Source organism: Prunus dulcis, chromosome 8 (genome assembly GCF_902201215.1).
Source record: "Prunus dulcis chromosome 8, ALMONDv2, whole genome shotgun sequence".
In the NCBI taxonomy this organism is placed as follows: domain Eukaryota; kingdom Viridiplantae; phylum Streptophyta; class Magnoliopsida; order Rosales; family Rosaceae; genus Prunus; species Prunus dulcis.
Window position 1 is genome coordinate 18,675,719 of NC_047657.1, and position 27,458 is coordinate 18,703,176.

Here is a 27,458-nt window from a genome sequence, read left to right on the forward strand (position 1 = left end):
ACCCAATTTGATCAAACATGGGATCAAGTGATGGACATTTTTGTGAATATTACAGGTTGGTGGCCCATTTATCAATCAGGAAGAAATATTTCGGAGAAGAGAAGAAACAGAGGTCATGGGGGTTGTTTTATAGTGGGGTTTGAGGGTTCCTTCTGGTGCAGCAACTGATGTGGGTTTTGGGAGATCGATGAAATGGGAAACTGGGTTTGGTCGAGGAAGCTGGGAAGATTATGATTTCAAAATTGGACCGACCGATATCCAAATACAACAAAAACTTTTATAAAATAAGGATGTCACCAGACAATATCCCAAGCCAATCACACACTGCCATGGGGAATGTTAAAACACATGGCAGACTAATAAGTGCACAACACTAGACTAAGCAAAAATTAAAGGGTTGTGATTTCTTGAATTGGTTAGCCTAAGCTTCTTAAGGGTGGAACAGTCCAACTTCTATTGAAGCCTTCCCAGTAAAGTATTAACTTTCTATCATCCGCTAGGCACATAACTTTCTATAATCCGCCTCACTAAAAATCTCAGCTTAATTACAGAATCTTGCAGACCAAAGTTTCAATGATTACTCACACAAATTAAACACATTCTAACCCTACTTGTAGAGTTAGAATCATATTATGCTCTTCAAGTTCAACCCAGTCAATCTACTTTGATACTTGGATCCTGTCTTTCTTCATCTGTACTGTAAGTAAGACATCAATTGGGTAAGGAACACATCTTTTATGGTGATGTTTTAAAGAGTGATACTGTACCAGTTTGAGAGTCCACGGCTGATGTAGTGACCGATGAGAACCGTATTTGCCCGACATGAACAAATCTACATGGTACAAATGTAACATTATGAAGTTCATATTACCCAACTACCTCTGTTTATATCTCTACTCAAACAACATAGGACAGTACTCAGTAACAGAAAGTATCATACTGACAAAGTTATCAGCCAATAGTCACTTGGATCCAAAAACAATATTTTGTTTATGGTTCTTGGAGCTTGCAGCTACTCCTTTTCAAGTTCAACAGCTTCTCAACAAATCTACATTCATTTAAGAGGCCAAAATAGATTACAACAGGCAGAGAGAGAGAGAGAGAGAGAGAGAGAGAGAGAGAGAGAGAGAGAGAGAGGGAGAGAGACATAATTAATTTCATGTATGATACATGGAACAGTTTTTCAGATATGAAAATTAAACAAGAACCTTGAGATAAATCATCATAAAAACTAGCACAGTTTCTGTCCAAGCAATGCCTGCAACCTAACCAAGATAAAGAAACAAAGAGAGGGCATTATTAGATGAGAAAAGGAGGCAATTAATAAACAAGTGCAGGGTTAGAAACACCAGAAACAAAGATGGTTTCAACGGATATCAGCTTGCTAATCCCCCTATCCTGTCAATAGCAAGAAATCCAGAATGAAAGTTATGGCCTAATGGCACTTGACGAGACTGTAGAGATGCAAAATGAGAGACTATGGAAACAACTGTTGGAGGCCTTAGCCTCCTACCCAAAAAGAAATGGTCAATGAGGCAGTGAACTGAAGAGGACAGAGATAGAAATGCTGAAGAAGTGCAGCTAGATAGCTCTACTTTGGGCATGAACCTAAGTAACCTAAGCGATCAGCCAAGATAATCACATCTTCATCTTCCCCTACTATTGCACTTGGAATGCTGAAGTCTTCCTCAAATCTCTCACTAAATAGTTCTTCCCAAAAGCCCTCATCGAACTCTTTCCCACTCTCTAGTGGCTCCAGCTCTTCATCCTGTTCCTTTCTTGCCTTTCCAAATCCTTGCATTTCCAATGCAAGTGCTTCTAGCTCTGACATTTCATAATCACAATCTCCAAATTCAAGAGGCTCACATTTAATGAGGTTTGTTCCCTTGCCCTTTAGGCTCGATTTGCCACCACCAACACCACTAGGTCCTTGATCAATTGGCCTCCTCCTTTTCTTAGTCATGGCTTCCTCAAGCTCCTTCCTTTTATCCTTCTGTTGGACTAGCTGCTGCATAAAAGCTGGGTTTTGCATTGCCCTTGCCAAGAAAGCCATCATTTGTTGCTGCTTCCTTTCGGTCCCTTGCAGCCTTTGTTCCATTGCTTGAAGGTAGGCTCTAGTATTCTGCTGCTGCTGTCTAAGCTTCACCAACTCCATCATTAGGACCTGCTTGTCGCGCCGCAAACGATCAATTTCTCCATCTAGCCCAAACCGGCCTACTTCCACACAAGGGCCTAGAGCTTGTTGTGCAGGAAGAGGCTGAGAAGGTGTCTTCCTTCTTTTAATGTTCTTAAGGAGATGCTTCTGACCCCTTACAAACCCCTCATTGGCAAACTCCCATCTGTCAGGATCAACCTTTCTAAAGCCCTGCAGAAGTTCAATTACATTTAGGACTAAATTCCCAAGAACCAATGACTATACAAACCGAATTGCCCAATCAGATTCAGAAATCTATTAAAGCTTCTCCACTACCGCTTTCACCCAATACCCGTCAAGTAATTGATAGATACAAAAAATATATATATCTATCATTATTGGTGGAATGAAATTAAGGGAATCAATTAAAGCCCTGCAGAAGTTCAATTACATTTAGGACTAAATTCCCAAGAACCAACGACTTTACAAACCTAATTGCCCAATCAGATTCAGAAATCTATTAAAGCTTCTCCATTAACGCTTTCACCCAATACCCATCAAGTAATTGATAGACACAAAAAAAAAATATATATCTATCATTATTGGTGGAATGAAATTAAGGGAATCAATTAGCCTGCACCTGACAAAGGAGCTCAGATAGTGCTGAATATTGTATTACTAACTTTTGAGATGACACCAGTAGAAATTGAGCAAGGTGAACCATTGGGAGGAGATATTAAAGAAACAAGGGTATTAAATAAAGAAAGCACTGTGGAAAGTAACATAAATTTAAAAAATGGAGGGTGGAGGGGAAAACACAGCAGATGATAAACACAGAATAATTTATTTCCATAAGCACAAAGTACAATCATGTGAAATTCCAGAACCTACAACAACATCCATACATAAACAAAAGATATGTAAACTTTTATTTTCACCCAAAAAAAAAAAAAGAAAGAAAAAAGCATTCATAATTTACAGAAAACCACCAGTACAGTGAAACTTCAGCAACCCAAATGAATTCCAAGCAGATTCAAGAGAAATAATTCAACATGACGAAAGAACATTTAGGTCAATGGGAAGATTTTTTTAAAAAAAAAAATTATATTTGTTTGATAAATCAGCTGAAAATAAATAGGTAAGAAAATTGAAAGGGACTCAGACAAACAACATACCAGAGATCAATGAAGGATCATCCACATGAACTGGATTATTTCCATATACATTTAAACTGAAGATCTAAAACTTGATGAGAGGATTGAAGGTTTCACTAACCAATTAAAGATTTCAGCTTTGGGGTGAAAACACTTACGTAAGTGTTGAGCTGCCTGACAAAGCTTGAGAAATTATTGTGCTTGAAGTATCTAGGAAGGAGATTCATAACAAAGTTATGAGGATCCCAAACAACAAAGCTTCCACCTCCTCTGCTCCAAGAAACTATCCGATTGGTACTCGGGTCATCCACCATGTCAAAGGTCTTGGTCAGAAATGGAGGAGGGCCTGTGTCATTCAGACCCTCCATTGGCTGTGGCGGTATCATCATCACCGGGTCACCAGGACCCGATTGTGATGCACTTGAACCCGGGAATTCTTCCTTCACTGGGTACAGATAGTTCATGGCAATAATTGCAGAAAGATGAACAAAATCCAGATGGGTTTTGGTTCTCTTACCAATTTTACTACTTTGCTTCCAAATCAAATTCTGGGTCAGATTGTTCAACACAAAAAAACAGGACAAAACAGATATGGGTTGTCGTTGAAAAGCAAGAAAGAAGACGAAGTTGTCAAAAAGCTGCTAAGTACGAACTCAAAGGCACAAACTTTTGAGATTTACTGATCAAGGAAAAAGAAATTTGAGCTGAATCTTACTAAGAACGAGCTCTCCAATGGAAAGAGAGAGGAGGAAACTGCAAGATAAAGCCTTTGGATTTGGGCGCTTTCTTCTTCGGGAAAGTCGTTTAAGCCGTTATATAGTTGGCAGTTTTTTGTCACACGCACACAGAAGAAGAAGCTGCTTCATTAAGGGCACAAGGTTTAAATAGAGTTTAGTCTTCTTAATCATTTTTCTAAAATATTTTGGGAAAGTTCTAGATCTCTTGGGGGTTAAGTTCAATTTCAATTTTATTATTGAGGCACTAACTCTCTCTCCCATTTGGGCAAGCATTTGAGAATGGAGAGTGTGGTCCTTAGGAAAGTTCTGGAAGTTCCATGGTATGGTGGAGGCATGGGGGGTCTTACAAGATTGGTTTTGTGAATTTCTAAACACTGATTGGACGATGTATGGACCCCACTTATAAGTTATAATTGGGTGACATCACTTGAAAAATCACTATTTGGTAGAGCTAAATATTTAAAAAATAAAAAATAAAAAATTTATGCAAAGGGTTTTTGGAGTTGAAAAACGCGTTTGGTAGGGACGAGGAAATATTAAATCATTTCTGGTACAATAAGTGAGGTGTCAATGTGTCATTGCGTTGAGAATGTTTTGCTTTCTTATCCGCTTAGGTTATGATGGCATTTTCTTTGTCTTGTTTTCCTCTTTCTAAAAAGATTAAATCAACTTTGCCTTGGGTCTTTAATATAAGTTTTAAACGAGTAAAACTATATGGTAGTTTTATTTTAAACAAAGCGATATTATAAATTATTCTCGTATATAGAGAGATCAAACTCGAGTACACAAACCGAACATACTATTTTAATCAACTGACTTACTACAAAACTGCAAACTATATACTTGATTGACTAAAAAGATTAAAACAAGAGTCTATGGTTGTCCAACAAAAAAATCAAGACTCTACCCCTATGAGTCTCCAAAGGGTCACATGGGTAAAGATCCCACCTTTCCCATATTAGGTTTTGGTTCAAAGTTGCATGCAATTTTTTAATCTAGTGGCCATTAAAGTAATCATGTAAATCCAAAGGGAATCCTTCTTAATCAAACGCAGCAAGACCAAATCAGCAGGTTGAGTCTAGGCAAAGAAAAATATACCCTCTTGGGTCTCTGCACAAAAATCACCACAAGGGCATACGTGGGCCAATCACCGCCGGACACGTACGTCTAAGGGCTGTTATTATATTCTTATCTTCGTTTATTACGTTAATGTAACGTATTTTAATCTAGAAATAAAGAAAATGGGCATACGTGGTGCCCTCAGATGTGGACACGCTACCTTATCGGTACCGGTGTAAGAAAGTGGATTGGTCAGCACAGAGCCATCGGTGCTCCCTACTCACAATATAATATTTACAATCACAAGTCACGCACTGCCCCTATTCGGACAAGTTGCAATTTTTAAATCAAATAAAAGTTGAGCATCACTAATATTATATGTTATTTTTTGGTAAGATTCTCACTCTCTCCTGTTCAAATTATAGGACCACAACTGTAGAACAAAATATCTAAACTTCATTATTCTGGAAGCTACTAGAATTTTTTTTTATAAATATTTGTTTATCTATGATAATTAGGGTAATCCAACAAGGATTGGGTTTAAGATTGAACCTTAAACCAAAATTACGGGTTGAGTTTCGGGTTGAATCTTAAAGCAAGGATTAGGCCTGCCCAATGTGTTGGACTTTGTATTTTTGGTTTGCACGTGTTATAAAGAGAAGATCATGACTTGTGGTTTCATCATTTGGGTTAAGGAGTTCTGGGCACGTGTCAAGAACCCAGGATTTCATCGAAATGTAAAGACACAGGTGTCCTTGACACGCTTGCCTTTGAAGAATTTAGGAATTTGACCTACCTTAGTGGACAAGTACCAAGGATTTGGTCCTAATATTGTCGTACCATCCAAATGTGAGTACCTAAGTGGAAAGTGTGTCCTCTCAGGATGTTGCCATTTGGAAGTCATGAGTTGACCAGCCTACTCTTTTAACTCTTCATTTGGTTTTGGGTGGGTCAGAGAAAGATTTAGCTATCCTTGTTATACGTAATTTTTTTTAACATCACTCTTATCCCGTGACAGTCAAGTAATGTGAAAAACTTTTAGAAAAACTGTACATAATTTATTCTGATAAGTTTTTCTCCTTTGGTCTTTTGTCCCCGCCAGTACGAAGTTACAGTTAGTTCATTTCATTCACATCAACTTCACAATCAAGATGTGACACAACATGCATGAAGTACTCAGCTAGGCAAGCTGGGGCGTTATAAGAAGGGATGAAAGGTAAGGGTTATCACTGAGGTGGTGTTGGGTTTGGTGGTGGATTAATTGAATGAAATTATCTCTATATACGTTTGAACCGTTTCAATGTTTTTGATTCATAGCCTCAAACTAGGACCCTAAACTTAGGGTTTGTGATTGAATTCCAAGGGTCTGGGTACCCAAGCATGATGTATTTCTAATAATTACTATTTTGTCGATAAATTTCATGTTTTGTTCCAATACCAAAGTTCACTAATCATAATTGATTGTCGATTCTTATTTTGAATCAAGCTTAATGGAATATAATTTTCTTTTTGTTTAGAGCATCCACAGTGGGAGGGTGCATTTTCGGGGGTGTGAAGCCACTTTTACATCCCTTTTACATATATGGGGGTTGTAAATGTGATTTTTGCTCCAATGGAAAAGATGTATAATTGATTTCTTTCACCTTTTCTGTTGTAGGTCCCACTTTTGCCCACTTTTTCTCACATTTTCTCATGTAGGTCTCACATGCAAGAGATGTAAAAAAAGATGTACATGTGCATCTAAATTTGGATCTCATGGTGGTGATGCAAATTTACACTAGTTTACATCTCTCCATTATGGGTGATTTCGGTCACAAAAGGTGTATATTTAACATACACCCCATTATACACCCTCCCATTGTGAATGCTCTAATACTCCATTTCGTTTCAACAATCAAACACCACTCAAGGGATATTAATATTGGAGGAGGAAAAAGAACGACAAGGTGAAAAGTATTTTCTTTGAAGGACAAATTAGAGTTCATTTTATTAATATAGGCTATAAAAGGACGTTTTAAACATTTTTTTTTCATAAACCTTTACATGGTATTGCAATGGCCAAAAGCAAGGATATTGGTTAACCTTTACAGATCACGAATTAAAATCCTCATATAGTACATTATAAATAAAATAGGAGGTTTCTTGAATCAATATAGAGAAACTCTGATATACAAAGTAAAGTACGTTATACAATGAGTCACACAATTAGTAGTACGACAAATATAGATAAAACTTTCTTCAGTGACTTGTGTCAACAAGCTCTTGATATCCTCCACCACTGATCCAATGACAGACCTATCTATGAAGTTACTTCAAAGTGTTGTAACGATCTGGACATCACCGCTTTCAAAGACAACATTTTGAAAACCCCTTTCCATCGCTAACATTGGGCGTTAGTTTTTTTTTTTTTTTTTTCAAAGAGAACGGTCTCCTTTTTTTTAATCAATAAAAAACAATAAAATTGAAGCGGAAAAAGCCGCCAAATAAAGCGTATAAATAAGCAATGGGGTTGCCGGTTTCCAATTTCCGCTCACTGTGAAATCGTTATGTTAGAAATTGAATTTTACAACGGATAGTAACAAACTGGCAGTAGATGGAGGCTTACAGAGGTCTCCTGTTCCCATTAGGGTTTCTGATAATAATAGCCGTTGCGACTCTCTCTCACGGAGAATCGTCGACGTGCTTGACGGTCTACAAAGAAGGCGGTGCTCCGGCGGTCTTCCAATCCCCAAAATGCCCTCGCTGGACGCACTCCGATTACGCTTCCTACTCTCGAAGCACCTCGCGCTGTCAAACTGCCATGCTTCAAGGTCACCGGAAGTCCCTCGAGGATCGCACCCTCTGCGCTCTCGACCTTCGCATCCCCTTCCCTGGTGCCCTAATCTCTCTCTCTCTCTCTCTCTCTCTCTCTCTCTCTCTCTCTCTCTCTCTCTAACATCTGAATTGTTAATTTTGAATTGGTGTTAGGGCATTTTTGTTATTGGATTGGACTCTGCGTTTTATTTTGGTCTTCTTGACCGTTCATACTATGAATGTGATTTTGGAGCAGGTAAAGCAGGGGTTAAGGAGGTTACAGTTGGAATTGTTGCTGTTTTCGATGGTCATAATGGGGCTGAAGCTAGTGAGATGGCTTCGAAGCTTTTATTAGAGTATTTCGTTTTGCATACCTACTTTCTCATCGATGCATCATACTCTGCTATCTTGAAGAAAGGCTGGGGAAGTTTGCAAACTAGTGCAGACCATCATTCTATTTTTCAACGGTATAATTGGGATGGCCTACTCGATCGGCATGAATTGGATCTTGGAAGGTACATTTCTTTATAATTATCCCCTTTCTATGTAAACCACTGAAATGCTTTCTGTCGTTTTACATGAATAATTTACAAAAACCAGTCAAACAATGTGAACTTGAAACTTAACATTGATCAACTTTTACTGGTCTAGAATTTTGAGTTGTAGGTTGTACTAGTTTGGTTATCTCAGAATGTAAAATTGGTACATGGAAAAACTAATCTCATTTGTTCCTGTATAGTTTTGTTTTCTAGGGGCCTTTTTGGATACCCATTTTGGCACTTATCTCTAGTTTGTTATGATTTCTCAGGTTTAAGCATTCATTCCAAGCAAATTTTGACGATTCTTTCCACTTTGAAATTTTGAAAGAAGCATTGTTGAGGGCAATACATGATATAGATGCAAAATTTTCGATGGTATGTTCTATTTGATGTTTCTCTGCTTGGTTCAAATTGTATTGCATAATGTTCTATATTTTAGCCTTCTATTGATGTTCCTCATATTAACTTATGAAGGAAGCATCTAGAAAAAATCTGGTTTCCGGATCCACAGCTACGATTATACTACTTGCTGATGGTCAAATCTTAGTTGCAAATATTGGAGACTCAAAGGCTTTATTGTGCTCAGAAAAATTTCAATCTCCTGCAGAGGCTAAGGGTCAGAAGGATTTTCCTAAATGAAGCTGTTTACTGTTTAACGCACTTAATTTTTAAAGAAAAAAATTGCATGACCAGAGCTTTAAGTCAGATTCTTGTATGTTTGAATGGGTATAATTTACCATTGCACTGTTTGGTTAACATTTCAAAAGATAAGAAAATGGTGGAGGTTAATTTTTTTGTTTTTGTTTTGTTTTGGTGCTTATGCATTGCAGCCACTTATTTAAGATTATACAGGCAGGAAAGGCGTAATGGTGCTATTTCACGCCTAAGAAACTATAAAAACTTGGACTTGGCTTCCTCCACTGGAGTGGTGCATTTTTCTGTTAAGGAATTGACAAGAGATCATCATCCTGACAGAGACGATGAAAAATTACGGGTGGAAACTGCCGGTGGCTATGTTCTTGAATGGGGTGGTGTGCCTCGAGTCAATGGTGAGCTGGCTATTTCCCGAGCTATTGGTGATGTCTCCTTTAAAAGGTGAGGTTCAGAAACAGTAGCAGAATATGCAAATTTTGTACTATTTTTTCTTTTGATCCTATTGTATTTTAGAAGGAGCTTCTGATTAGGTGTAGTAATTTACATTCCTTGTTTTCCCTTCTCATGGAAACCTTAATTACGTTTTCCCTCAATTTAACTTTTAAACTGGACTGCATCAGTTATGGGGTCATATCTGCACCAGAGTTGACTGATTGGCAACCCCTGACTGTAAATGATACCTATCTGGTGGCTGCATCTGATGGAGTTTTTGAGAAGCTGAACGTGCAGGATGTTTGTGATTTGTTGTGGGAAGTACGGAGTTATGATTCTGGGAGATCCGATCTCTCTTCCTCATGTTCATACTCATTAGCTGATTGCATAGTGAATACTGCATTTGAAAAGGGCAGTATGGATAATGTGGCAGCTGTTGTTGTTCCATTGGTATCTACTGGGTTTTCCGAAAGCTTGTTGAAGGAAAGGTCAGTTGGAGAGGGAGACATAAAGTACACAGCATCAGGACTTCAGTCTACCCATGAAGGATCAGGTGGGTCTCTTGTGCTTTTAAACCTTCTTCTGGATCTCAATTGCATTGAGGATTTGGAATCTCACTTTGTAGGGGCACAAGTCAAATTTTGTTGTCACTTGCCATTTAGCTTGAATTTTATTTGTCTTTCCCAATAATTTCATTATAAGGTGTTGCATGGTTGCAACCTTGGCACCTCACATAGAAAGAAACTGAAGAAGTAAATGACAAATAGAAGTGTAGAGCATACAATTTAAAGTCTATTTAGATCGTTATCAAATGGAATTCATTATTTTTTCTTTTAATTTTTGTTCGGTCGTTTATACACTTTTGATGATTGTTCATTTCCGAATGTATTCATGATTACTTTTGTTACCTTGATCAGCTAATGACTTCTCTTATGCCATAAAACAATTGGAGTATGCTCATCCAGTGGTTTCCAAGTTTGACAGGTTATTGGTAAGCCTCTTTTTCCAACTGGAGGGGTTGTTGAAATTTATTTTCTCATTTGTAATTCTTAACTTTTCAGTATGGAGTGAGTGAGATAATAGTGATACGGTCAATGTTTATGTTGTTCTAGAATTCTTTGTACCTTTTTCTTTTCTTGAATAAGAATGGTGTCAGGATCCTTTTGCCCCACAATTGATTCTTATTACTTATTCGAATCAGTTGGATGTTGTTTCTTCAGTTATAAAAGGAGTAAGTACCTATGGTCCTATGGCCTTTAAAAAAATTATTTGGACAAGCATTATTTTATCTCAATCTTTGTTATTACGTGCATACATTAAAAAAAATTAATGCAAAAGGTTTCTGTGATTGATTGAGTGTAACCATTCAACTATTATGATTCTTTTAGCACTAAATTACCTATAATTTGTTTGTACTCTCTTCTATTGTGTTTGAAGCCATCAGGAAACTTGATTGTCCAACTTTCAAGGTCATTGAAACAAGTTATTTTATTTTTTAAAGTATTTTCTTTGTATTGGATGGGCAATCCTTATATTATTTGATGACTCGTGCCATACAGGGAAGATTGAATGGAAGGTGTTGACTTTGTTGACTGCTTGTCTTACTCTAGGTACAAGGAAAACACGGTTATATTGGCTGTTTTATTCTGTCTGAGAACCTTGATGAACATGCAGAGTACATGTTGCAAGCAAAGGATGAGCATGAAGGTTATGTGTATGACCTGCGTCAGGCTCTTCCTGAGGCCGTTGGCCAACAGTTTGGTAAGTGTGAAAGCCACAACTTCAGCTCCACATTGGTGATGAAATTTTACTGATACTTAGCAACTGGCAATCTTGTTGTTGCTTCCACATGGATGGGTGAGCCTGTGAAGTTGCTCTTAGAACCTGTTTTCCGAATGTGTGTCTGAAGTTTAATTTGAATCTTACTTAAACAGGAAATTATACTCAGAAACACATTCCTGATGTACTCTAATAAGAATGCCTTATGAACTTTTATACAAAATGTTTTGTAGTTGTATCTTGTATCTGTTATACAGGGCCTATTTAAACTTTTTTTTAAAATTTTAAATGTTAGGGGGACCTCTAAATTTGTACCATGACCAGAATTTTTGCTTGCACCTTGGAATTACTGTTGATGCTAAAGATCAATGCTTAAATCCTGAAGGCTTTGCCAGTTTCCTTGCTTTGCTTGAATCAATTCCTTTCCATGATGCTGGCTCAAACAATGGATCATTTGAACATTCAATGCCAGACAGGAGGTAAAGATCTTTTCTTTCCTTGATTGTCTCTTCTTGGTGACCTTTGTCATGTAGTTCAGACTACTAAAATGACTTAAGAAACACTGTCCTTCCTGGCTGTCAGGTATGTACTAAAAAAGAGGTTTGGTCGTGGATCATATGGTGAAGTATGGCTGGCTTTTAATTGGAACTATCATGAAGGCAGCAATATGTCAAATTCAAGTGGGAAAAATAAGAATATCTCATTTAGTTTTTTTTTTGTTTTTTGTTTTATTTTCACATCAAAGATAAAAGCTGATTTCCTCACAATTGTCATGCAGGCCTTCCTGATGAGAACTTGCTCATTTTAAAACGCATAATGGTATTTACTTTGATCAATTAAATCATATGACTAGTAATTTCTCTGTAAACAGAATAAACAGGCGGGGTTCAAAACCTTGAAATCAATTTGTCTTCTTGGTTTATGGTTTTATATATACGTTTTTGCAGATGATTCTTATTTTAAGAATGGGTGCTTGATAATTGCAACAGGTGGAGAAAGGGGCTGCTGTTTATTTAAGTGGTTTACGGGAGAAGTATTTTGGGGAAATTTTTATGAATGCCTCTAATCGTCTTGGAGGTTCTCTATCAGCTGGAATATCAACCTCTGTCTTGAATGAATCACAGTTTGATTTCTATGGCTTGGTAGAAACAACTGACCCAACGGCCTACGCAACAGGAAATAGTTGGACTTCTGAAAACTTGTTTGAAGAAAAATTTCATGGAGGTTTCTATGAAGAAGGGTTGAACCATATTGCTAGATACGTGGAGTCTTTTGAATCTCAAGCAAATGAAATATGGCTTGTATTTCGTTACGAGGGCGTGTCTTTATCAAAGCTTATGTATACTGTGGAAGAAGAGACTAATGCAGATGAAGAAAGAGCTGAAAATGTGAATCATGTCCAGATGCTGCGTCCATCAAAATGGTGGCATTGGTTGAAGACAACAAAAGCAGGACAGGAGCAAATGCGCAGTCTTATATGGCAGTTGGTATGTCATGTCTTTAATTTTCACGGAACTGCTTTGATACTCAGTAATTACTGATTTACATATTGCTATCATATATCATTGGGAGGTTTACTATAAAAAGAATCAGTGAATAGTTAATCTTAATCAGAAGATGGCCTTTTCATTCGAAGATTCTGGCGTCTCTGTTTTTAAAACTTTGTCAAGTTTGCTAGTGAGAATACAACTATGCGCCGAGGGACTATCCCTAGGCAGTTTTTCTAGTCATAACCTAGACTGGTGAACTTTCTTTCTTATAATTGGTATTAAAATTGAATTTGTTTCAAAAAAACATGGTGGCGTAGTTTTCATAAGTTTCTTTCAGCCTTTTTATGTACCATAGTTGTTCATTTTCTTGCTCTTGTGTTTTTAGACCAATGCACTCATTTACATACTTGATCTTCTTCAAATTTTCCAGTTGATGGCATTGAAGTCCTGTCATGACCGTAATATTACCCATAGAGATATCAAACCTGGTGAGTACATCGTTGTTTTCTAATATTACACCTTAGAAATATATTGTAAAAAATAATTTGTTCATACGTATTATAGTTTTGAAAAGGAAACCAATTGGCTAGCAGTCATACTTGTTTCTTTCTGATTTTTGTTGTTGACCAATAAAAATAATGTATTAAATATTTTTAGCATGTAGTCAAGCAAATTTAGTTATCTAATAAGCTGTACCTTTAAATCTACAAAGATTTTGAATCTGAGTTCTTCTTTCAGGTCGTTCAGGATCCATTGGTGTTCTCTTTATGTCAATGAAATTTGTTCAAATATTTGTATATCTCGTCCAGCTTTAGAAGCTAGATCTTTTGCATCATGCTTATTTTAAGTGCTTTAATATTTTGTAGAAAATATGGTGTTATGCTTTGAAGAGGAAGACACTGGGAGATGTCTGAAAGGAATTCCAAATGGCGAAAACTTCACCACCAAAATGTAGAGTTCACCTTACGATTCTAGTATATAACCTGATATATGATATTAGTCATGCTTTTAATTAGATTGTATTATTAATCTGATGCCTTTTGGGTAAATCATTTAGGCGCATTATTGACTTCGGTAGTGCAACGGATGAGTTCACTCTAAAGCATTTATATGGGTCTACTGGACCATCCAGGTATATCTTTTACTGTGGGCATTTCCGGTTATCTATCTATTTATAAAAAATCGTGACAAGTTTATGATTGATTTTTGTGTTTCTCCAGAGTTGAACAGACTAATGAATATACTCCCCCTGAAGCCTTACTTCATTCTAATTGGTACCTGAGGCCCACCAACACAACATTAAAGTAAGTTGGTATATTAGATTAAGTTTAGCTCTTGATCCATTTCCGTGAAGAAAAATGATCTTATGTGCTAACTGTAAATGTGTATCTTACCACGTCTGTTGGACTAAAATTTTCAGATTTACTTGATTTTTTTGACAGGTACGATATGTGGAGTGTTGGTGTTGTGATGTTAGAGTTGATCTTAGGATCACCAAATGTTTTCCAGATTAGTAGTCACACACGTATTCTTTTAGACCGGCATATAAAGGGATGGAATGAAGGCTTAAAGGAGCTTGCATACAAGTTAGTTTAAGACACTAATATACTACGTGCATATTCAACTAATCAAGGGAAATAAACTTTTGGATTGGCTCTCTTTGATAGAGTTGTTTCTGTTACAACTGTCCACGACATGCTTTGGTTATGCTTTTATTTTGTTACACTGAAAACTTCGATGAGATGATACTCACCGATCTATGTACAGGGCTTTTTATTGTTTAATGTATTCGTTATTATTGAATTCGAGCTCGATTTCTTCTGCAGTATACTGTTGGATTATAAACAATGTAGTTCATATATATATATATATATATTAAAAAGGTTTAGATATACTGATTCAGTTATCAAAAGTAACTTTCCATTTTAATAGGGGAAAGCATGTATCATCTATCTGCAGTTTTTCTTAACCATGCACCATTATCTGTAGAATGATGTTTGGTCTGTGGTGTATACATGTATACGTGCATATAAATAGAGATAGTAATTCTCTCGTACTAGACAGTTGTCACACCCATAATAAAGTGAGTAAGTAGCTACCAGCTTTTTGTCATGCCCTAGCAGTTATTGGGGGGATTCATTGTAAAAGGATGATGTTATTTTATGGAGTTCCTATTTTGTTCATTATGATGTGGAAGCATGGTAGCAGGAATATGATATAATATGATGAAGTGATACTCAGGCCTAAACGTTGATCACTATGTTCTGCAACATCATATGATCCCCTTCATGCAAGGACTACTTGTATTTAGAAAATGATGTGTGCAAGTAGTATGAGTATTATGCATCCAATCTTTTTCCACTTTCTAAGTTTATGTTTTAATTTTTTATTTACATATGCATTTTCTGGTTGACAGACTTAGATCATTCATGGAGTTGTGCATCTTAATCCCTGGGAGTTTCTTACGACATCACCGAACAACGAGCCAGGTAAGTTTACCATACTCTCATTCTTAGTCAGTTTTCTTTTTCCCCTCATCCTAGAGGACAGTGTGGTGATAAATGTAGTGTGGAAATGATTTTCATGGATAATATCAGGATGGTTTTTTTCTTCTCTTTTTCCTTTTAAACTCTTTATCCATTGCATGTTAGCTTGTGCAGATATTCTGATTCCAATGTTAAGCTAATGTGTTTTCACTTTTGAGACTAGGCTGGAGCATCACCGGCTTCTTGGAAATGCTCAGAAGAGTTTTTCTCCCATCAGATAAAGAGTAGAGATCCGCTTAAGTTAGGGTTAGTAACTGTTTGTATCAGTTGTGTCTTATTAAACACGATTTATGTTGTACTTATTGATGCTGCAATAACATGCCATATACTTCTTGGAAACTGCAGCTTTCCAAATGTTTGGGCTTTGCGGTTGGTACGCCAGCTATTACTCTGGGATCCTGTAAGTTCTAATTCTTAGTTTTTTTGTTTTCTCTAGTGAGAGGAGTTTCTATGAATCGTTGGTTAGTGGCATCACATTAGGGAAGTTTCGTTTCTTCTACTATGTGGTTGTCTGGCAAACTACGGAATCTCTTGTATAAAGTGACAGTTGAAACATTTGAACTACAGGAGGAGCGGTTGAGTGTTGATGATGCTTTGCAACATCCATATTTCCAGCCTCCTCCCAGGGAATGAGTTCATTGGAACGTTTTACCTACTGATTTTCCTCCTAGAGGTACTGACCACTGACCAAACTTATAATGGCTTTACATACAGCTCATATTTTTCAATTAAAATGCAGAATGCAGGTTTATACTTCTTTCTTTTATTTACTTCAGACCTTAACTTCCTCGGCATTAACAAACTCAACTGATATAGTACCACCATTTTGATGGATGCAACATCTGCGCATGCTTCAGCTAATCAACTCTTTCTTCATCGACATTAGTATCTTGTTCCGAAGTGTACCTAATGCTAGCAAGTTTGTTCAAGTGAATCTGTGCCTCACTTTGCAGCTGAAATTTTGTTACCAACGGTTGATCTTAAAGATCATTTAGATGTACAGGTTCTGTCATGATTTCATGACTGATTATGTGTATATATATACGTCAAGTTACAACAAAGATCAAATATTCAAAGGAATTGTCATATTTGCCCGTGTCCATGGCTTCCATGTTGGTTTCTATACGCGCCGTACAAGTTCTTCTTTCTTAAAGAAAAAAGCTCAAATACAGTGCGTTTCTGGTTGATGCAATAACTTGCTTGCCTGTAGCTTTTCTGGGCGTAGTGCATTTTCCACATTTATAAGAAGAGGTGGTCCTAAAAAATCTGCACAAATGTCTTCTCTAGATTATTACATTATACTTCTTTAAAGCATTGGAAAAATCAGTGTTCGAAAAATCGGCCTGGGCGGGTCTGACACAGAAAACGCCATTTTGGAATCTCCAAGGTCAGGGACGAGATGACGATGGTGCTATGAGAGAGAGAGAGAGAGAGAGAGAGAGAGAGAGAGAGAGAGATGAGGATTGAAGAAGAGAGGACGTGGGTTTTGTCTGAGCAAGAGGGGCTGGAAAACTGCTCGTGTTAGACTTATATGTTGACATAAAAAACAACAGGAGAGATGGGCTTTCAATTGGGCCTGGACTTAAAACACTATAAAACCGAATACCCTATTTAGATATATTATGGTAATATTTTATATCAATTTATGGTACTTTATAATTTATATATCCTTTTATTTTGCATAATTTTGGTATAAATTTTATCATTTATAATACTAAATAAATTTTTTTTAATTTATAAAAGACATGCCTAAGCACCAGTCTATGCCCCGATTACTCCTCTAGGCCCTAGACCTCTGCCTGCCGACCATCTACCACCTAGCGATTTTCGGAACATTGGGAAAAATATAACAAAAATTCAAGAAACAAAGGATTTTCTTCCGTGGGAATCTGGGATTGTAAGCATGTTGCTCCGAATATTTTATATTTCCCCCGAGCGCCAACTGGAAGGGGAAGCCAGTGAGTTGGTGATGGCAGTAGGCTTTTTAAAAAGAAGAAAAGAGAAAACATGGGAAAATTGCAATTGATATATTATATTGCCAAAGTCATAAATTACAAAATTTTGACCTGTTAAAAAAGAAAAGAGATATGGCACGGAGGTTGCACACGCATACTTGCTAGTATACACGGAGGGTGGTTGATACAACTTTTAACTAACATTTCATCTTTTAAGTTTCCACTTTATGTTCATGGCTCATGGCTGTTTACACGGCTGTGAAGCTCCAGCATCTCTTGATGGTTTGGGTCGACAGACAGAGCAGCTCGACAGTCTCGCAAAGCACCCATGACATCCCCGGTGTGCTCATGGAATGCAGCCCGCAAGTGCAGAAGGTGGAGGTCAGCCTTGAATGCAATTGCTCTTGATAGTTCTGCAATGGCCTCTTGTTCTTTGTGGCTATCCATCAACACTGTTCCATTGAACAAAACAAAATTCCACTTCAATACCGAACTTTAACAAGTAGGAGTTACTGTCAGACAATATCAAGTCTCGCTTTTAATCGGAAACTTCTAAGAAGAGACTCCAGCAATGATTATCAACATCATGTAATTGTTTTAGATATCTTATGCCACTAACATTAGGTAGTATTACAATTATACAGGTACGAAGGTTGAGGAATAAAAATCCAAACCTGCAGCTCTATATCTGTAAGGATACACCCGAAGTGGATCTAAGCGGGTGACCATCTCTAGATCAGTCTTTGTGAGTTCACGATCACAGTATTCAGACCTCTTCTCATAGGCAGATGCATTATTCCGTGCGTTCTCAATCAGTTTGGTCATTTCGTCATATGCAGCAGCCTTATCGTTTCTGAGAAAGTGAACCCGAGCAAGCCCCTGGTGGGCTCGGGTATGCCTGATCTTCAGAGCATTTATGTAGCAATCAGCTGCCAAGTCTAACTTTGCACAGTCAACATAAACACTTCCAAGGTTGTTCAGTGCCTGGCAAATGAAAAATTGAAGGAAACATAGAAAGGTTAGAATATGCTGAAACTAGAAGTCCATGACCACAGCTTCTTTAACAAGTTTAGAGAGCTCCGAAAAAACCTCTGGTTGCACATTGATCCAATTTTTCATATTGGAGCTATTACCTCTAGATGGCCCTAAGCCATTAGTATCCTCAATCTTGTAGACTTTCCCAAGGAGGGAACAAGTTTCATGCTCCTTGCCTTTTAGGCCTTTCTTGGAAATGATTGATATAAGCCATCCTAATAATCACTAAAGACTACAGACTTTTGCACCATAGTCCAGCGGAATGTGAAATACACTTTTGCTGGACAACCGGTAGAAATTAGAATAAGGAAGATTTTCACCATTTGGTTACAATATACATACCTGACCTTTCCGCAGCCTGTCCGAGGGGCACTTCAAGGCATCTTCAAGGAGAGATACAACAGTTGATGAAGAAGACGGATCTTGGCTAGAGTCTGCCAGTGCATAGGCTTTCAAAAAGAAGGCCTCAAAGGATCTTTTAATTTCGATAGATTCCTCTGCTTTGCTGAGCCCTTCCTCACAATGACCTGTATCGTACAAGATCCACCCCTCATAAACCAACTTTTCATGCTCGCTGGATGCATGTTGACGAGCTAATTGTAAACTTCGCATTGCTGCTTCAGGACAGTTCAACCTGATCAAGTTGAAACATGAGATTTCTACTGAAATTTTCATTAACAAGATAGAATGTCACCAAAAGTATCATATGGAAGAGAGCAGGGAACCAAAGGCAGAATTTGGGAACCAGAAAGTTTTCTCATTGGAAAAATTTAATCTTAAGATTTGGGAAATCATCAACTTTGCATTGCACATTACTTGGGTTAAACATGGATAAACACAAGTTGCATGATAACAAAAAACTTGAGCCTCTTTAAATAAAAGGAACTATATCACAATCCACAAAAATTTGGGGTTCCAGAACATACCTGAGAAGAAGCAATGACTGTCTAAAATACAGAACACCTTTTGCTGCATCAGATTCAAGCATCTGGTAAATAACAGAGAGGGAACCAATATCATCAACTGAAGACCACCGATCATACAATTGCAGCCAACAATCTGCTGTTGTCCAATTTTCTACATGCTCACGCACAAGTGTACGAAGTTGGGATGCTGCCACTCGTCCCTCAAACATTCTATAATCTGGGGAGAGAGTAAGAATTGCTTGAACATCACAAATGGCTGACTGATAATCCTCGAGGGCAAGATAGAAACAAAACCGTAGTTCCAAGCATTCTAATGCAAGTTTAAACCCCAGAACTCGATTAATTTCGGCAAGCGCAGCTTGAACATTCTGTTTTCTCATTAATGTAGCCGCCCGATACATGTAAGGGTAAGTGAGAGTTGGGTCCAGCTCAGATGCTTTCTCAAGGTTTTCCCATCTCTTATCACCTTCACAGTATAATGACCTCTCCTGATACATCCATCCAAGTGGGGTAAGAGAGCAGATTACAGAGCTCATCTTTTCATACGAGCAAAGTTTATGGCCCTTAATGTAACTCAGCCTAGCTAAACCTGCAACTGAATATATATGGCCTGCATTTAAAGCTGCCTCAAAAAGACGCTTAGCTTCGTCATACTCTTTTCTCAAGAGCCTCAGACATCCCAACTGATGGAATGCCAGCATTCTTTGCCTATCATTTTCAGAAAAATCTACCAACCGCTCCAGGAAACAAGCTGTTTTATCTGACTGAGGATCAAGGTTCATACAAACTTCACTTAATAAACAGTACAGCGAAAACGAAGCTAGCCCAACCATGATCAATCTTTGTTGTTTATCAGCACCCCTGAATATTTCCACCACTCGGCTGTCATTCAAACAATCAGGAAGATCATTTAAGAAAACTTGTAAGCAAGACGCAGCAAGGACAGGACAATTCTCTTCAAGAGCATATTCCATGACTTCTACTGCATCTTCTCTAGAAGACACCAAGGATGCAAGTTTCCTGTCACAAGCATCCTTGAGCTTTTCGCAACAAAATTTGTTTGCAAAAACTAGTATTTCCAATAAAATATGAGTAGGGACTTCATTCAAGCTACCTGTCATACTAAATTCATTGATTGTCCTCATACCTGATGCAGTGATATTGTTTTGCGACAAATCTATGTCCTCTCTAAGTGATTCCGAGAAACACCCATTAAGCATGGCATGAAATGGAGCAGAAAGACTCGATATTTTCTGCCTGTCACAATCTATTTTCTCATCTTCAATTCTAAAACTGACATTTCTGGATATTTGGTTCCCATTCATTGAAATATTCTCATGGGTACTACTCACAGTTGCATCAATAGGAAGCTCGGTCAAAATATCTACTGGCCCAAATTCATGTGCACATTTATCGCAGGTCACGAGCAAGTCAGAAATATGCTCTTCCCCTTGCTTCTCGTACTTTAACCATGCTCCAAATATGAGCTTCTCATGAATGGAGCTGGCTTTCTGCCAAGCTGCATGGAGGCTTCTTCGCATCAATTTGACTTCTCCAAGACCCCTAAAGACCTGAAATTGTAACAAATAAAGGTTCGACTGTTCTTCTGGAGGACACAACTCAAGTTCTTCATGAATTTGAGCTAAAACTTCTACATAATCAACGGGCTTAAAGAATGGGAGTACTAGCGGCTCAGGGACCTTGATAAGAGATTCTCTACAGTAATTCCACATCCATCACCGCAAACATAGAAAAGAAGAAATCAGTATTGTGAAGGGGGAAACAAAATATAGTTACTGAAACTAAAACAATTGGAAGAATGACTTACATGGAAGAAGAGGAGGAGTTTGATGGAAGCTTGGGAAGCTTCCCCCTTTCAACCTGGAGCCAAGACTGTGGATTGAGAGCATTGAGCTGTGATTCTTTACCGGACTCAGAGGGGAAAAAAGTCCTCATAGGGCATAAGATACTAAGCAAATCCCAGATCTCCAAAATAGCCGGATGGGTTTCTCTCTCCAAAGCTCAAACACAACAAAAATTGGGGAAATAAAATACAGAGAAAAGTTTCAAGTGATCCCAAATCACTTGGCTGATAGATATCCCACCAATGAACCCACCACAAGCTAAATCATACAAAAAATTTCAAATAATAAGAACAAAGACAAACACAATTAATGTCTATATGGACCTATTTCAACAACTTGATACACACCCAATTCACCCCAGAGAAAAAAAAACTAGGGGTCCTTTTTCATTCACCAAAAAAAAGATCAAAATTTTCTCTTTTTAGCCTCATAATCATACAGACAATCCATGTTTCTGTTTGAGCTCAGATGCTTTTTAGTTAACAACAAAATATCATTACCGTCTTCTACTCAATGTCCGAAAGCAGATAAAACCAGAAAAGGCCAAACACCCACCGATAGTTTACATAAGATCTCTACCAGAAACGTGGTCGAACAATCTCATCAGAGCCCACCCACTCCCCTCATAAAATGCCAAAACCCCCATAAGCAAACAAGTGAGATGGAGAAAGGAGAAAGAGACCCACTGCAATTATGGCTTGAATTTGCAGGACCCTTATCACAGATAACAAGCTCAGAGCTTCAGAGACATGGGGCCAGGCCAGCAACCAAGTGAAGAAATCCAAATGAAAAATACCCACTTTAACTTTGCCTTATTTTTTGTTTGTTAAAAGAGAAAGTCTTTTCCTTTTCTCTCACGCCCACTTTTCTTCACAGGGAGACCGAGAAGAAATAATAATACATCCCCTGCTGGCTGGGGGTACAAAAACTAATCTCAATAAATTAAACAAAAATGACAACAAATACACACCATTTAGAGGAAAGATCATATGGCCAAGTTGGAGTTAATGCAGGCCAATACGAAGTCATTTTAGCGTGCCAAAGCCTATGATTTTGGCAGATTTGACTGGTTCTACTACATCAATAATTGTCTCTCCAGTTTCCATAATATGGGGTCCTCCGAATTTAGTGTCAAATATTTTATGCTGCTCAATAGAAATTAAAGAATTTGGAGGGCATAGTGTTGTGTGCATCACTCAGACCAGAAGCAATGTATATTTTCTTTTGGAAAATTTTATTTTTATAAATTGACATGAAAATTATAAAAAACTTGTAATTTAAGTGGACTGTTATTCGTACATTCGGGATCTTGTGTTCAAATCGAATCCCCAGCTTCGAATATCAATTGTATAAAAAATAAAATAAAATAGACACGGAAGTTATTGCAATTCTTCTCGCGCGAAGGCAAGGGAAAAAAACAGTGAATTTGCAGTCTCTGCAGCAGAGCGCACAAAGAAAAGGAGGTAACCCTAATTTAATATAAGCATGAAGACGGGAAGCAATTGTGTGAGTGTTTTATATGGGAGATTATATCTTCCCCTAGCCTAGACAAAGTGCGAAACGATCAGCTGCTGCACATGCTGACACTTCTAGCAAATGCCGATGTTTTCGGCTTCAAAATCTCGGAAAATTAACTTATGGAATGACTAAAATGACCCTGAGACATTCGTTCCTTTGTTGTGGGGCACACTGACAATGAGATTGGGAGTTGGAAAATTGACTTTGGGAAAAAGAGCTTTAAACTTTACTTTATTTTCCAAGATGTACTACATAGTTTGAATTCAGATACAAATTGAATTTTCAAAATCATCACTTGCCTTATGGAAGACTCAATTCACACGACGAAGCGTGATTGAATGAAAATTATAAAATATTATTATTTCCGTGATATGCAAGTCATTTTCATTCATTTTCCCGTTTATTTTTTTTTTTCATTCATATGCTACCAAATAATGGTCAACCACTAATACGAGCAATGGCTTGTGGGTAGAAAATGGCATTATTGAAGTGAATGGGTTGTGATGGGACACGGTGGGCAAAATTAGATAAGTCCGAATAAGTCCTTGTGTGTGTGTGTGTGGTGCGTTGAGAGTCGTTTCATCGTCTGCCATTCTAATCATCATGGGAAAAAAGACTAGGTCGACAAAACAAACATTCATATAATTGATGCCTGCTTTGAACAACTTGTGCCCATTCAAATTTTCTCCAAAAGATATTATTATTTTTCACAATCATGATGATGTAAATTCGGGAAAACCCCGTAAATGATTTGGGGTGGACAAAAATCTCTATACATGAAATGATTTGGGTTAAGCACAAAAGGCCCATTAAAGTGTTGAATTGACAAGCCCAATTAATAAAGCACAAAATGGGCTAAATCCTATCTAACCAGTCCAGTAGCCAGGTTCTTCAAATACTTGAGTTGTAACCTTGTAACCTATGTTGTATGGGTACGAGTACGGATACATATCTGATGTGTATCGTATCAAAAACGTATCCGGTACTCGCGTACCCCTTTGAGGGCGTATCGGTGCAACATAGCTTGTAAATGCCATAAATCTTAATTTGTTCAATCTCTTACATAGAAAAGATTGCATGAAAACAAACAAAAACGAATATTTTTTTTTTAAATTTAGAAGAAAAAACATACATAATATGTGTGTAGCACAAAACAAATCCCATAAAATTGAAGCACACATGTTGAAGTTGGAAGCTAAAGCGAAGCAACCTTGTAACTCCTCCGCGGTACCTTCTTAAAGGTAGCCCAAATGAGATCAACGTAGAGCGGAAACTGCACCATCGCAAAAAACGTCACAGGCAAGCAGGTGAGGGCATAAACCGGAAACACAGCGTATTTCAGCTTATCTTTAAGCACGAAGAAATGCCCCGCGCAGAAAGAAACCAGCATGGAAGCTATGGACACGAACAGCGACGTCAGCCCTACCAGGAGCTTCCTGGGCAGGCCTTTGCCGAAGTCCTTCTCTTGATACCGTGACGTCAGAATGGACAGGAACATCACCATGGCCGTGACGGAGAAGCAGAGGGCCACCAGTGATGCAATGGCGAACACGTCGAAAGCTGGCTGGTTTTCGAGGGTCGGTTTGCCGCTGTCCTCTTTGATGCCGCCGGGGACGGTGGTTGCGGTAGCGAAGGCCACGGTGGCAATGAGGGCGGCGACGACGGAGCAGGACTCGGAAGTGTTGGTGAGCCACTGCCCTCCGTCTTTCACGATATTTTTGTGGGATTCGGTGAAGAGGTCCCTTGCCGTCTGGCCTATTCTATTGTGGCGGGCAAAGAAGTGCAGTGGCATGGAGTTTTTCACGTACTGCATAATGCTTCAAACAGAGATTTAAGCAAGTGTTTGTTGAAATGCCTCAATGAGATTGAACAAGTGTTTGTTGAAATGCCTCATAAAGATTACACAAATAAGCAGCTGACATGTTTGTTTTAATATATAAGATGGTTTGTTTGTTTAAGGGTCCTTAATTAATTACCTCATACCATTTGATTTCCCATTGCATTTGCAGCGCAGCTCCAGGAATGAGCCAAGGCTTATGCTCCTCTAGCTTTGCTGCGAGATGCAAAGCACTGTTTCCTTGGTCATCCACTTTACCGAACACACTGTCTTTCAAAACATTCCTCTTTAGCAAGAGCTGGTACACATGGGGCTGCCTGTTCTCCACCGCCAACAGCACCACATTCTTTTTCTCTGTGTTCGTGTCGTGGATGGCCACCGGAAAAAGTTCCAGGATCTTCTCCACCATTTCAGTCACACCACTTTTCGCTGCAATCAATATCGGTGTCTCCTTCTTTGCCAATAACTTAACAGTCTTCTTCTCTGTCGCTTCTCCTGATGACCCTAACACGTAACAATATTATTATATCGTATATCAATAGTTCAAGTATCACAGTCAGACAAAACAAGAAAGCGGCTACCAATTACCTTCTCCAATCTCCTTTTTATCATCATCTTTTGGAAGTTCAATAATGCTTTCACGTCCCATGATGACGTCACCGCCATCGACAATTTCATAAGGCTGTGTCTCTTCCTTGTCTTTGCGGGGCGCCGGATTCATACCGCTGTCTTCGTACTCATACAAATACATGGAAGTACGTGTTAGCAGTTCATTCATGATCTGAACTGACCATTTGTGCTTTTCTTTCTTTTCCCTTATCTTTCTTATCTGCGTAGACCCTTCACACATTGGTAGAAGGAAAACATATCCATCTCAAAATTAAATAGGTGAACCCAGATGAATTAAACACGAAAAAAATGTTTTAGGATTAAAAAAAAAGTGACTTACCTAGTCCAAGAACAATCAGCATTGCCTTTGATAAAAGTTTGACATACTCAAAGCAGATGCGGTAGTTAGCAGGAAATGAATCAAATGATTGGTGACCTTCATCAAATGGACTGTGTGTTAGAAAAGACACAAGTCACGGACACACGGGGTACTATAATATGACTAATACGTATATTTTTTTTTTCAAGACCTTTTACTTGATGCAATTCTATGTGTGCATGCATAAGCATTGAACTTCACAGGTGTGATCTCACATGTACGGTAGCTACTAGTTTTTACTTCATAGGTGTGCGATATACTGAATAGTTAAGAGGATCCTACTAGTTGTTATCGTCATGGCTTCTTCTCAACTTACTCTTGGGTTCAACAGGCGTCTCAGGATCTGCTTTCTGACAGCTCGAGCTAACTGCAAAGTAGTAGCTTGTGTAAAGTCTTTTGAGTACATAGCATATAATTAATATTTGGCTACAATTAATGGTTGCTTGGTGTTTGGAAATTCCAGAACGACCAAAGCGAATCAAATTCACATACCAAAGCGAATCAAATTCCAGAACAACCTAATGAAGTTGATGCATGTCTGGTAGTTTTCTGGATAGTTTGGATCCTTTTCCTCTTTGAACGTCTTAATTATCCCCTGATTATAGCTATCCGGTCGCTCCATCCTGAGCTCATCCACATATATACCTTTTCAAAAATACCAGCCATACAGAAGAATATGAGTTCTATAAGTCTATAGTATATATGGAACTATCAAAAATGAATTATACGCTCGAGCTAGATATCATATATACTTACAGTGGTATATGATTCTGTCGGTTGGGCTAAGGTGGCTGCCACTTTTGAAGGCAGAAGGCTTAGCGGCCAGAAGATGGAGAGGGGAAAACCCTTGCTCATTCACACTATTAGCAAGATCTCCATAAAGTTTAATTATCTGAAATGCCAGATCTGTCAAACACAGCATATATATGTTACCTCATTAATTGTTACTTTATTTTATGCTCTACATAAACAAATAGCTCATCACATATATATGCAAGTGACTAAATTTAAGTGCTAATTTACCAAAGTAGTCCCCAGAAATTGCACAATGCAAGATAGTGTCGCCGTCCTTCCTCCTACAATAGTTGAAGCGTTTCTGCTCACGATCTGGGCTCTTGATGTAGATGTAGTGGAGGCATAAGAAGGCATTTTTTTTACCATGGAGAGCGGCCAAGAAGAGAGGAGTCTCGTTGTCGTCATTAGGAGCACCAACCAGCAACGGATGGCGTTCGGCAATGCATGCACACATCCTCAAATTCCCCATTGATGCTGCAAAATGGAGAGGGGTGTTCCCTCGCTCGTTTTGCCTTTCGAGCTTATCAGGGGAAATTAGTTTTACCAGTTCTTCAACATGATCTTCTTGCCGGTCGGACACTGCTATGTGCAATGCTGTGTCACCTGTCCTGGTGATCTTCGCCTTGTGAGCCTCCCGGTTCAGCCTATAGGTTCTCACAACTTCTTTCCATTGGCTTTTCATGGCTATTTGGAACAAGTATTTCTTGATCTTCTCGGTCTCCATACTCTCGATCATGTCATCCGTGACAGAAGAAGCCATATTCTGATCTATATTGAGTGACAATTGAAACCGATGTTGGTTTTCGTATATATGTGCTAGTAATGAACCATGTTCTGCATGATTTTATAATTGCCAAAAGAAGATACTTTATCCATGACCATAACTCTGTAATCTTCTACAAGAATACTAGTATACCACTTTTGGTAACATTGTATATGAAGATTGCACCTCAGGACCTTTTCTTTATCGATGCTTAAATGAGGGACGTCAATCCCTTCTTCCAAAGTCTAAAGACAATATTCATTGATCTGTAAATGCAGCAAGGTACATGGCCTCCGTTCCTTGCCCATCTAAAATGGAGAATCTGGTACAAATTAAAAAGTGCATTACCATGGTTATATGGGACTTCAATTTTGCAGCATTCATGAAAAGTATTTCGGTACATCTCTAAAAAGGGTCTATAAGATCACTTGGATCTTAAGTAAGTTTTGTATGCGTGGT

General features: G+C 38.2%; 4 protein-coding genes across 21 annotated transcripts; 1 reads left to right on the plus strand and 3 right to left on the minus strand.

The window, feature by feature from the left end:
* Positions 1-255: 255 nt before the first annotated feature.
* LOC117636871 (heat stress transcription factor A-7a) lies at positions 256-4,170 on the minus strand. Of its 6 annotated transcripts, none has more exons than XR_004587124.1 (4): positions 3,447-4,138; positions 1,209-2,365; positions 768-1,048; positions 256-692 (listed from the first exon to the last, which is right to left on the minus strand). XR_004587124.1 is itself a non-coding variant. In XM_034371576.1 (2 exons), the coding sequence occupies exons 1-2, from the start codon at positions 3,750-3,752 to the stop codon at positions 1,592-1,594; spliced, it is 1,080 nt and encodes a 359-aa protein (XP_034227467.1). In that variant the 5' UTR covers positions 3,753-4,138; the 3' UTR covers positions 1,149-1,591. The 6 variants fall into 6 exon arrangements, 1 of the variants encoding a protein (XP_034227467.1); XR_004587123.1 differs by having other exon boundaries at positions 256-697; XR_004587125.1 differs by having other exon boundaries at positions 256-1,048; positions 1,209-1,265; positions 4,004-4,170.
* A 3,447-nt stretch (positions 4,171-7,617) lies between these two features.
* Positions 7,618-16,419, plus strand: LOC117637571 (probable inactive protein kinase At3g63330). 9 transcript variants are annotated; one of them, XM_034372489.1, is made up of 22 exons: positions 7,618-7,957; positions 8,134-8,392; positions 8,686-8,791; positions 8,891-9,032; positions 9,247-9,511; positions 9,691-10,055; positions 10,420-10,493; positions 11,113-11,263; positions 11,577-11,760; positions 11,864-11,961; positions 12,060-12,100; positions 12,271-12,768; positions 13,202-13,259; positions 13,638-13,722; positions 13,829-13,903; positions 13,992-14,075; positions 14,214-14,357; positions 15,188-15,260; positions 15,481-15,563; positions 15,663-15,717; positions 15,885-15,990; positions 16,057-16,419. In XM_034372489.1, exons 1-21 carry the CDS (start codon positions 7,678-7,680, stop codon positions 15,948-15,950), a joined length of 3,186 nt encoding a protein of 1,061 aa, XP_034228380.1. In that variant the 5' UTR covers positions 7,618-7,677; the 3' UTR covers positions 15,951-15,990; positions 16,057-16,419. The 9 variants fall into 9 exon arrangements, 8 of the variants coding, with proteins under 8 accessions (XP_034228380.1, XP_034228379.1, XP_034228381.1 ...); XM_034372488.1 differs by having other exon boundaries at positions 16,094-16,419; XM_034372490.1 differs by having other exon boundaries at positions 16,134-16,419.
* Positions 16,420-17,325: 906 nt separating this feature from the next.
* LOC117638846 (ETO1-like protein 1) lies at positions 17,326-22,168 on the minus strand. Of its 3 annotated transcripts, none has more exons than XR_004587327.1 (5): positions 21,062-22,168; positions 19,234-20,949; positions 18,655-18,941; positions 17,947-18,256; positions 17,326-17,724 (listed from the first exon to the last, which is right to left on the minus strand). XR_004587327.1 is itself a non-coding variant. In XM_034373997.1 (5 exons), exons 1-5 carry the CDS (start codon positions 21,187-21,189, stop codon positions 17,504-17,506), a joined length of 2,667 nt encoding a protein of 888 aa, XP_034229888.1. In that variant the 5' UTR covers positions 21,190-22,104; the 3' UTR covers positions 17,326-17,503. The 3 variants fall into 3 exon arrangements, 1 of the variants encoding a protein (XP_034229888.1); XM_034373997.1 differs by having other exon boundaries at positions 18,650-18,941; positions 21,062-22,104; XR_004587328.1 differs by lacking the exon at positions 17,326-17,724 and having other exon boundaries at positions 18,406-18,941.
* Positions 22,169-23,646: 1,478 nt separating this feature from the next.
* On the minus strand, positions 23,647-27,020 carry LOC117638847. 3 transcript variants are annotated; one of them, XM_034374001.1, is made up of 8 exons: positions 26,465-27,020; positions 26,198-26,347; positions 25,934-26,086; positions 25,758-25,808; positions 25,403-25,498; positions 25,042-25,293; positions 24,600-24,948; positions 23,647-24,433 (listed from the first exon to the last, which is right to left on the minus strand). In XM_034374001.1, exons 1-8 carry the CDS (start codon positions 26,994-26,996, stop codon positions 23,812-23,814), a joined length of 2,205 nt encoding a protein of 734 aa, XP_034229892.1. In that variant the 5' UTR covers positions 26,997-27,020; the 3' UTR covers positions 23,647-23,811. The 3 variants fall into 3 exon arrangements, with proteins under 3 accessions (XP_034229892.1, XP_034229890.1, XP_034229891.1); XM_034373999.1 differs by having other exon boundaries at positions 24,600-24,957; XM_034374000.1 differs by having other exon boundaries at positions 23,647-24,423; positions 24,593-24,957.
* Between the last annotated feature and the right edge of the window lie 438 nt (positions 27,021-27,458).

Excerpts from the sequence above, each read along its gene's own strand:
- LOC117636871 (XM_034371576.1), bottom strand. The coding sequence starts at position 3,752 with ATGAACTATCTGTACCCAGTGAAGGAAGAATTCCCGGGTTCAAGTGCA. Across the intron at positions 2,366-3,446 it reads TCAGGCAGCTCAACACTTAC|GGCTTTAGAAAGGTTGATCC; the intron begins GTAAGTGTTTTC and ends GAACTTCTGCAG.
- LOC117637571 (XM_034372489.1), top strand. The coding sequence starts at position 7,678 with ATGGAGGCTTACAGAGGTCTCCTGTTCCCATTAGGGTTTCTGATAATA. Across the intron at positions 14,076-14,213 it reads CCCACCAACACAACATTAAA|GTACGATATGTGGAGTGTTG; the intron begins GTAAGTTGGTAT and ends TTTTTTTGACAG. Across the intron at positions 15,261-15,480 it reads ATCACCGAACAACGAGCCAG|GCTGGAGCATCACCGGCTTC; the intron begins GTAAGTTTACCA and ends TTTTGAGACTAG.
- LOC117638846 (XM_034373997.1), bottom strand. The coding sequence starts at position 21,189 with ATGAGGACTTTTTTCCCCTCTGAGTCCGGTAAAGAATCACAGCTCAAT. Across the intron at positions 20,950-21,061 it reads AACTCCTCCTCTTCTTCCAT|AGAATCTCTTATCAAGGTCC; the intron begins GTAAGTCATTCT and ends GAATTACTGTAG. Across the intron at positions 17,725-17,946 it reads TTACAGATATAGAGCTGCAG|TGTTGATGGATAGCCACAAA; the intron begins GTTTGGATTTTT and ends TCAATGGAACAG.
- LOC117638847 (XM_034373999.1), bottom strand. The coding sequence starts at position 26,996 with ATGGCTTCTTCTGTCACGGATGACATGATCGAGAGTATGGAGACCGAG. Across the intron at positions 25,809-25,933 it reads CTGGAATTTGATTCGCTTTG|TTAGCTCGAGCTGTCAGAAA; the intron begins GTATGTGAATTT and ends ACTACTTTGCAG. Across the intron at positions 24,434-24,599 it reads ATGCAATGGGAAATCAAATG|CATTATGCAGTACGTGAAAA; the intron begins GTATGAGGTAAT and ends CTCTGTTTGAAG.